At 39.6% G+C, this 10,748-nt stretch overlaps 1 protein-coding gene across 1 annotated transcript in view; it reads right to left on the reverse strand.

The window, feature by feature from the left end:
• The window catches only part of VEGFD (vascular endothelial growth factor D), a 34,495-nt gene extending 24,683 nt beyond the window's left edge, over positions 1-9,812 (reverse strand). Inside the window, exon 1 of the mRNA XM_082784640.1 lies at positions 9,189-9,812. Coding sequence (XP_082640766.1) covers positions 9,189-9,278 — 90 coding nt within the window. The 5' untranslated portion in view covers positions 9,279-9,812. The remainder of the gene's footprint in view (positions 1-9,188) is intronic.
• Between the last annotated feature and the right edge of the window lie 936 nt (positions 9,813-10,748).

Raw genomic sequence — 10,748 nt, forward strand, 5'->3', positions numbered from 1 at the left:
AGAAAATTGTCCTCTGGGTGGAAAGCCTGAAGGTCACCTCTCTACCCTCACCAGTGCCTGCTTGCGCAGCTAGAGCTCAAAGTTTGGAAAGCAGTCAGAAGAATAAGAGTTTTGCTTCCCCCATCCAAAGCCTAAGAGAGACCTCTCTGCTGTCTGCCCCCAGAGTTAGAGTACTTGTCTTGACCATACTTCCTCTCAAGAAAGGGTGACCATGTGATCAATCCAGTCATCCCACAACGTCTAGTGTGTCCATGCTGCTGAAAGAGAAACTGCATAGCACCCTGTCCTGTAAGAAGAGCAGCAGCAAATGGCCAGAGCACAGAAAGAAGGACTGACAGTTACATTATATGTGATTTTGGGAGGAACATAAAGTGGTAAAACTGATTTTTTTATCTGGTGTTTTATCAGGGAGAAGGGGACTGATGGAAACATTCATCTGAGTCATATTTCTCACTGATAAAGAAATGATGTTTGAAGGTCTCTTTTGATAAAACTTTGTCAGCACATCATTTGGACAAGACCCAAAACTGGAGAAGCAACTTCTGGACTGCTCCAACATTGCTGTTCAGCGTGTTAAAAAGTTCCCTCCAGACTCCTCTCCTCCAGGCTCCAGCCTCACGCCCAGTGAAAACAGGAGACTTAATTACCCATTTCCTAAGATTAGTAGTCAAGGTGGTGATAAACAGCTTATAATTTAGCTGAGGATGATATGCTTTCACAAGTGAATCATATCAGCTACCCTGCGTCTTCAGGAGAACAGCTGTTTTATATTTTGAATGGCCTTTTCAATTAGAATATATATTTTCTGGTGCTACAGCAAACAAATCAGACTTCTTGCACTTTAGTAGTGTGATTACATTATCAAAATCCTCAGACATGAGACATTTTGGTTGTTCTACTCTGAACATTTGGTTTGAATGAAACTAAATACTCAAAGCAAAGAAGTGAAAACAGCAGAATATTACATGACTTGGAAGTGAAACCATGAATCTCAGATTATTTCATTTCTTTTATGTGTCTAAACAATCAGAAACTGATAATGTATCAGAATATTTCTCACAATATTTCTCTTTTGGCCATATAGATCTTTTTTATTAAAATGGGTGTTGTGATGTGTTTTTTGTTTTGTTTTGTTTTGTTTTGTTCAACTAGAACTCTCATCAAACAAATCTTCCTTCCCACAGCCAGGTCTTTTGGCTGTCATGGGAAACTCCCTCACTCACAGCAGCTAAAGTATGCTTTTGAAGATAACAGCACTCACTATGCCTCGTCTTGTTGGTAGTGATGGAAAAACAAGATGGAGAGATGGAAAAAAGAAATAGGTCTACTGTGGTGTGGAGTTTCTTCCTTTTCAAGCCTGGTTATCTACGTTGAGACTTTGCCTTTAGGCCCCTCCTGTGGTAATCATGCAAAGTGTATTTGCCTGGTCAGTGAAAGGACAGATAGGGATTGTCATAAATGCCCAGGGTGGTAACTGCCTGGTATATCCCAAATGCTACTGATAGCTATGGGAATCCTACAGTATGTTTTCTCAAGCTCTACTTCTGTTCTTGGTTGTATCCTCTGGCATAGCTGCAGTGTGTTCAGGCAGACACAATGCTCACCACAGAGCACAGCTAGAGACATTACATAAGCTCTTACTTCATCATATGCAATCCTAGGTGCTTGTCTAACACTGTGACACAGTACACATGTCAAAAATAGCATATTGCAGGTGTTTACAAAGAATGTGTCCAGACTGTAGTCACTTTTTTTTGGATATTTTTCATTGGAAATCACTGGGGTTTGGACAGTGATTTTGAAATGTCTCAGTAACAGAGAATTGGATGAAATCAGATGACTATATATTCTTTTAATATTTGAAAATATTTTTAATGTGTTGAAGGTTCTTTCAGTTAGTGATTTCATTGGTTTCTGGGTTTGCCCCAAGACACTTCAACAAATGTTTTGGAAGTATGACTAGCCAATTGTACGGCCGGATTTCCAAATGTCACTTCACAAAGCAGAGCCACTGCCAGTACTGAGTGAACTTATGTTACCCCAATCACATGCACACATTTTCCTGGAATTGTATTTTTTCTTAAGTAATATTTCCCTAGCAGTTGAGGAAAGTATCCTAACATGGTTTCTGAGTCACATTGCTAATTAAAGTGAAAAGTTTTGCCTGTTTGTATGGCACATTCACTGTGTGCAATGTGACATATGATACATCAACATGATGCAACTGTCTTGTAATTTAACACGACTCAGATATGATTCCTTTCCCCACTGCATGCAAATAGTGACTGCACTATAGTGACAATGAGTTCTCAAAACTCACTCAGCATGCTTCTGGTCTAAATACTGTGGTTCTGGCAAAGCCATCCTGACCTGATAATAAGCAAAGTAATCACCCCTTTCCAAACCCATGCAGTGCCCACACTGGATCACCAAATTCTATGTGTTCAAACATTTGTCCCAGTTTTTCTAAGTGCCATTCTGCCAAAACAGTAAGAAGCCTAGGTGGCGTTCTGCCACTTGCTGAATGGTCATACCCTTTACAGAATCACAGAATCACAGAATTTTCTAGGTTGGAAGAGACCTCAAGGTCATCGAGTCCAACCTCCAACCTAACGCTAACAGCCCTCCACTAAACCATATCCCTAAGCTCTAGGTCAGATCTGGGGTAAAAAGAAAACAAACATGCAGATATCCTTCACAAAGTTATTTTTTCTTAATGTGAGCAAACTGAAACACCACTCTCAATAGTTCTACTATTCATTGATGTAGAAACCCAAATATAGCTCTTTTACAAAGATATTCAATAAAAGAACAAATTCTGCTTGGTCTTCCCATGGCCAAATGGGGACTCTGCAGCTGTCATGGGGGCCCATAGAATTTTGTCCTTGTTCCCCAACTCTCAACAAGAATTATTAAGATTTGTAAAATGTGCTGGGGAAATAGGGATGAGGTGTGGAGTTTTATAAGGGACTGGCACATACTGGGACATATAAGGGTTTATTTAGGAAAAGTATCATATCACGTTTACCTCCTTGCAGCAAAATAACTCAGGACACTTTTTACCCCAGCAGTGCCATCAGTTTGGGACTACATCTCAAAGTCAAACCCAGGAAACAGTAATGGCTGGTTTTGTAACTGGACTTACTTGCCCTGTGAGAAAGGTCTAAGAGAAACACCGACCCCAATCATTTTTATCAGTGATAATGATAAAAAGTACTGTACAAGATTTTTAATGAATGGGAATAAGTGAGTTATCACCTACAACAACAGTACCTTACTTAATTTTCCCAGGCAGGCAGACAGGAGATAAGACACCAGCAAACCTTACTCAGATCTGAGTAGGGACAGTACTGACCAGAACAAAACTTGCAGCCACACCAGCAGAGACCTTACAAGATAGATTATGCACTATTTTTTCCCTTTTTCAAGCAGGTTATTCCTCTCCTAGCCCTGTTTGCCTCCTGTGGGAGCTGCATCAATACCACCACATCAGTGGTTAGAAACAAGGAAATAAATCCCTGTGGGGGAGAAAGCACAAGCAAGCCACAGCAAACTGCCCTCAGACAAGCAACACTCGCTGAGCCTGAGTTGATTGCTTGCCCTGATTGCTCTGTGATCATTAATTAACAGAAGGTTCTCCACAGCCCTCTGAACCTGCCTTCCTGCCTCCCCTGGACTTTACAGAGCTCCAGATGTGAGCTATGACTGATGTCAAAGTTTAATTAGTGCTGTCTTCATTTCAAACCGCTGAATAATGGAATGAATTTCTCAAATGCTGCATCTGATTAATCTAAACAGCCTGGTGGATTTTTCAGCACTCTGCTCTATACACAGACATTACAATCCCAGCTGAGATGGACTAGACTGGAGCAGCAGCTGGGAAGGATTTTTCTCATGAGTGAGAGCTGCTCTGGATAAAGCAGCAGTGTGCTTGTAATTTCCTTTCCCAACTGATAAGAGCCAAGGATGGATGCCACATGGCATGGCAATATACGGGGTTGTTGTCTTATCCTTCACTGTAGCTTCTTAAGTCAGTAGCAGATAAGTCAGAACAAATTGGCTTTCCTATAAACCTCCCTGATAGTTTCCCAGTCCTGAAGGAAAAGCACAGGCAAACGTTTCTGCAGGAATGCTGCAAGTACATTTCCACATGTTCTTGGCTCATCACGCCTATCAGAGATTGTAATCACAGAGAATCAAGAGCAGCAGTGATAACAAGAAAACATATGAAAACCACAATTTCATAATCAGTATTTCAAAGAGTTTGTTAACTTTGAAAGGAAGCTGGATGTAAGGATGAAAAGTCTAGCTTAAAGAGAGAAATTGCTTCCAACAATCCTGATTGAGTTTTTCCTAGCTCCTGAGCAGCTGACTGTACTTCCAGGAGTTGCCTTTGAGGAAGAGAATCTATGAGATAGACAAACTGTTAGCATATATCTTTTCTGGAAAGTGAGCAACACTTGCAAGCTGTTATTAGAGTGCTGCATAGCATTTAGCTGCATGACTATCTGAAAAACAGCATCAGTGATAATCAGATAAAAGCTTACTCCCTGCTTGGCTAAGACTTGCTCAGGTTTTGTTGCAGAGCTCTGTTTTGGTTGCACAGACAGACTGCAGGTGGCTCCAGGAAGGAAGAGATGCAGAGCTTCCCGATTCCTTCAGCTCACGGTGGCTCTCCAGTATCTCCATGCCTGCCCAAGGGCAAGGCGTCTCCACTAAGGTTTATGGGGAACTGCAGTTTTGCTCTCGCCTTCAGCAGAGCAGGGCAGTGGACAAGGACCAGCAACTGGCTTCTGCCTCTGTCCATCTCCCAGTGGCAACATGAGATTGTTGAATCTAAGATCCTTCAGAACAGAAATGGCTACTTAAGCCTGTATCAATATTTGGTGCGGAGATAAAAAAAAAAAAAAAAAAAAAAAAAAAGGCTATTAGCTGTAGAAAAGGTGTGCATGTAGCAGAGAGCAGCTGGCTCCAGGGCTGAGAATATCTACCCCCTCTATCTTCAGACCAGATTTCATCAAGTTCGATTATATTCCTCAGGCCTATCAGCCAGGGGATTCTCTCTAATGAACCAAAAGAGAGTTTGTCACAGGGAGAAAACCTCTGCAAAAAGAGAAAGCTCTGAGTTTGTTGTAACTTGGGCATTACTTTCTCTTGCCTTCCCCATAATAAATAACATAAAGGGCAGAACAGCGCAGGGAGCACTGAGACTCACCCCCTCAGCGATCAGGACTCTGTGGCCTCATCAGAGAGACAGTTCTAGTGCTGGAAGACAGAAGTAGGTCTGACAGACCACTGGGGCTTTTCCTGGCAAAAGTCTTCTTGGCTCTGATGAATATAGGACATACCTCTTTCTACCTAATTTTAAAATTCTGGAAAAAAAAAAAAAAAAGTAGTCTATGTCTGTCATTGCTGTATGGGAGAGGAAAAATGTGTTTGTGGGGGAGAAACAGGAAAAGTGACAGTTAAGTTTGTGGTGCTTCAGCTGAGGGGTTTCATAATGTAAGAGACTGGCAGGATAACACTTCAACAAGGCATTTTTAAGCATTTCATGATGAAAAAAATTAATGCTTAGGCATCAGAAAACCCATGTGGAAATGTAATTGTTCACTAAGGATTTAGTCTGTCAGACTGGCAACCTGAATCAAATAACTGGAGTGTGAAATAGAGGGATTACTGCCAATGTTGACATGAGTTCAGCTGAGGAGTTGTGTCTGATACCTACATGATTGCCCTGCCCCAGACTAAGCTGCCTACTGCTTCCTGTCATGAGACTCTTTCCAGTTGGTTATAACATCACCAGACATTCAGTGTTCAAGCTGAAACTTTCCGTGCCAGATGTCTGCTTCTAAATGATTTTAATAACTTTTTGACTTAGTGAAAAGTGTCCCTGCCCATGGCAGAAGGGTTGGAATTAGATGATCTGTATGGTCCCTTCCAACCCAAACCACTCTGTGATTTTATGATCCTATGATTTGTTGTCTGGTCAAAATGGTTTGCTCGCAGTTAAGGACGAAGCTCCTTCTGCATCTGTGCAAAAACCTTTTCTGGCAATTTTGTCTTTGTAAATGTCCAGCATTTCCTTGTGGTGGATGACAAATGTAAACTTTTGACACCCAAGGAAGCTTTGTTGGCACAGATGTGCCTCCTGCTCTCTCTGTAAATATCCACCCAGATGTAACAGCAGCAGCTCACGGATGCTCAGCAGAGACTTGCCAGGGGTTAGCAGCTAAACTCTGCAGATGGGGCTCGTGCTGACCACACACCAGCCTGGAGCTGAGCAGGACAAGGATGCAGACCAGCACAGGAGCAGCCCACAGACCTGAGAGCTGGGACAACACCATTCATCTCCTTTAGGTTCCTTCAGGGGTTGGGCAACATGGGAAAGGAAGATGTCGGATTTAAAGTGGAGAGGGAAGAGGAACATTAGCAAAAGAGTGCAATATCTAGCCTGAGAGCATCAGGGGAGACCAAAACTAGAAACTGGGGTCAGGAAAATGGAAAGGCAAGAAGTTCTGACCATGAAAACAAAGCTAGAAGCTAGGGAAGAGGGGAACCATGATCAGTCGGGACAGGATCAGTAGGGCACTGAGACTGTCACTGAGAAACTGAGACTGACCTTCTGAGGGTCAGAGGAAGGAGAAGGCTATCCCAGCCCAAAAGTGGGTGAGTGGGAAGGAAGGTAACACAAGGAGATGGCAAAAGGGATCCTGGTAGGGAAACCAACCCTAAGCCAGGGAGGTCCAGGAATACGGGCTGGGGATCCACTGATGCTGGACTGGAACAGAACAAAAATGGAGACAGGAGGGAAGAACTGGGGTCTGGCAGACAGGGAATTAATGGGCTTGGTGTACACGTGGGGAATAAAAGAGAGTCCTGTATCCAGAAGAGTATGGTGTTTCTGAAGGGCTAGGAAAAGTCAAGCACAGCAGAGATACTCCCTGAGTTACAGCAACTTGTAAATAAGCTTTTAACCTTCACAGCATTATTGAGGGTCACTGTGGCAGGGGAAAAGAGAGTATTTAAATGCTTAACCCCCTGAAACTCTATCACGTGATACCACTCTGACACCACCTGATAGTTTAGTCCATCAACAGGTTTAAAACTTCAAGTGTCCTGGGTTGAGCTTAGTTACCTGGTCTGCTATAACAACGATAGAGGAGGGGAGGCTTTCTGTGTCTCATTAATTGTGATTAACACCTACATCCTGACCTTGTGTTTTTTATCCCGGCAATATTACTGTTGATCTTACAGAACTTTTTTAAAATAAGATATGATAGGTGACTACAATACATTACTTCTGTGTTCTGCAAGTAAAATCTGAGGTGCAGTTGGTAAGAATACAGATAACCCTGTGTACAACAAAGCACTATAATATACCCCACACACATGCACAAAAGCCCACATGCCATAAATGCTAAAACAACCCAGAAACCTAATACACTATGTCAAACATTAAAATAAAAATAATTAACAGCTTAGCCAAAAAATCTATCAGAAAGAGGCAGAACAAGCAGGAAAACAAACAAACACAAACAAACAAACAAACAAACAAAAAACACAGTCTTTTCCTTTTGGTAATCAGCAGCCAATGCACGTGAAACATAGTCCTTTTTAGTGTGATCTACGTAATACCTTCATGATAGTCTTGGAAACTAACAGTTATTTTTATTAAATAGAATACCCAGCATCTAGTCTGGCTCCTTGAGAGTGGTAGCCAAATTACAATGAAAACAATTACAAATATGCATATACTTGCTAGGCAATGTCATCACAGTCAATAAACTATAAACCAGTTTAAATGAGCAAGAAGAGCTCTTGTATGTATGCTGGGCAAAATGGATATGGTTTCAAAATTTAATTAAAAGGCTCTTAACTAACTAGTGATTTGCTAATACGCTGAATAAACTTGTGTTCCACGTGAGGGAAGAGTTATCATCATTGCCAATTATACAGTGGTTAGTATGCTATATTAGAAAGTGCTTTCTGATTTAAGTAAAGAGATTCCTACATGTGAGTAAACAGTGACTTGTCATGCAGTGCAATGTATCTAAGAATGAAGGCAATGTATATGAGAATTATTGCACTGGTCTTCATGTCTTCCAAGTCCTGATAGCTAAGGTTGTAAATTAAAAGCTTGTGAATGGTGAGCAGGCAAAGGCTTTAGGCATTAGTCATCCTGAAAACACATTGCTCACCACTGCTAACTTCTTGTGCTGGCAACAGAAATCTGCAATTAAGTACATAATTTAGCCTTTCTTTTCTAAACCTCAGGTCAACATGAAGTGCAGTTCACAGAGTAGTGTGTGGTCATCTCTTGCAAGCAGGAGGTTTTCTGAAGTGAAAACAAACCTATTAGCTTGTTTTGCTCTGTCAGTGAGAAACAAATAATTTGTTCTGGACCACACACTGAATTAATCATTTTTGGACACACTACACATGCAGAATCTTGTTCCAGCTTTTGTTCTGATTTTTCTAAATGATTGTCCTGGCTGTTCTCACATTTTCTCAGAAAGTTAGACAAAAAAAAATCATACTCTCAAGGTGAAACTTCAGCTTAAATTTTCTTGCATGCATTGCATTCAGAATAAAGTTTGAATTTCAGGCAATGTGCCCTATTATTACTATTTGCTGCTTGTTTTAAAGTCTTGGACAACATTTCTTAGTAAAACAAAAGAAAAATATTTCTTAGATTTCTGGCAAACAAGTAAGCAACTGATGAACAAGTGTTTTTAGAGGAAAATTTTCAACACCAGTGTTCTTACTTCTGAAATCATAAATACATGAAATAAAAAAAGTGCATTTAAAAAGTATCCCAAGTGCTCTGACTTCTGCTTTGTTTTGTATTTTCCTTTTGCCTTGCATGACTGATACTAAAAGTTTAATAAAAGAACAAAGTATATTAAAATTAATTAATAACAGCTAGTAAAAATAATAAACTAATAAACAATTTATATGCATTTAACTTCTATATAGATTCTCTTTCTTCTATGGCTGAACAATCACACACACGCACACACACACAAAAGCACACACAACAAAACAAAACAGACAAAACAAAGCAAAAAAAAAACAAACAAACAAAAACAAACACCAAAACAGCAAGAAGCTCACCAACTTGCACATGAAATTTATATAATTCTGGCAATGTGGATTATTAACCATGTCAATAAATAGAGATCACCTACCTTCACAGATCCATTCTCATACTCAGATCCTTGCAGCAAATGCAGAAAAGAAACTATGAAAATATTCACAGTTGCCCACGGTTTGTACATTCTGATGTTTAAAATCCACAGGTTACTATGCAATCGTTGTCATACAGCTAGAGGCGTCTCTTTTGAAATGCATTTCTGTATCACCAATGCAGACAAGAAAAGATTCCAGTTTTTCTGTCATAAACTCACAGAAGATTCCAAAATGCAAGAGCAAATATCTAGCTCTTTACTCTTCTAAACAATTATTTTGAACAATTCACCTAGACAATGTAATTTCTTAGAGCAGATTTTACATGCACTTGAAAGAAAATCATGATAAGGATTTAAATAGATTTCTATCTGTACATATACACACACACTCTCACAAGTGATCAGGTTTGGATTCCAGTTAATGAAGTTAATATATCTTCCATCAAGGCACAAAGAGGTATTCAAAATCCATCTGTGGTCCAGAAAACTGCAGAAATCTGCTCTATTCTGTGCTCCGTCTTACAGCAGCCTTTTCAGATGGTAGTGTAATGGCCAATGTTTTGAGCTAGAGAGCTGTAATCCAACTCTGTATTAAAACTTTTTTCACAACCTTCATGGAAGCTTGCAGAAGCATGTGTCTTAAATCTGATACAGACTTTGGCAGTAACACAGTCAAATTTTGGCTCTAATCCCATTTTGTCCCTACCAATAGCATAGCAGTTTTTAAACTAACTGATGCAATCTAGACTCCCATTATTTTAAAGAAGATTACCTGAAACATGAAACTTCAGCACACGTTTCTTACACAGCACACAGATTTTAAGTTTTAAAAAAAAGAGGGAGAGAAAGGAAAAGAGAAAGAAAGACCATTTTCTTTTATGTAGCATAAGGTTTTCTGGATAGATTTTAAAAAGGAAACTTTAAAATTATATTTAAAAACACACAGGATTTTTTTATTTTTTTTTTTAATGAAAGTTCAGGAAGCAACAGATATAAAAGGAATAAATCTTTTTCTTTTTCTTTTTTTTTCTTTTTCAGCAAAATAGAATCTCTCTTTCTGCCCCAAGATAAAAAGATCTTGAATTTTCTCTGCACTTTTCCACAGTTTAAAGCCAAAATGGATAGCAAGCATTTAAATTTATAACATAGACAAAGGCTCTGATAATTACACATGTTAAGTCTTTATTGCTGTACTCAAGTAATATTTAATATTCAGGAGAATAGCTCCACTCTCACACAGCTTAGGGTTTGCAGAGCTACAGTTGTTACCATAAAACAGTCTGGTAGCTAATATTTCACAGCACTGCTTTCCTACCTTTGACTTCCAAGAAGTAGCTCTTTTAAATATAAGCCACATTTCTGTTGCTATCAGTAAGGTTGCATAATTTTTTCCTAAGAGTTCATCACAAATGGATATGATAGAGAAAATTATTTGAATCTGTTTTCTCCAGTTGTTGCCAGTTAACTGTGCCATCACGTTTTAAAAACACATATGTGACTGAATAATTTTAACTGTTGTCTTTCACCATTTGTTTTGTGAAAGCAATTTATTCTCCCTTT

Source organism: Aythya marila, assembly GCF_965140915.1.
Source record: "Aythya marila genome assembly, chromosome: 1".
In the NCBI taxonomy this organism is placed as follows: Eukaryota; Metazoa; Chordata; class Aves; order Anseriformes; family Anatidae; genus Aythya; species Aythya marila.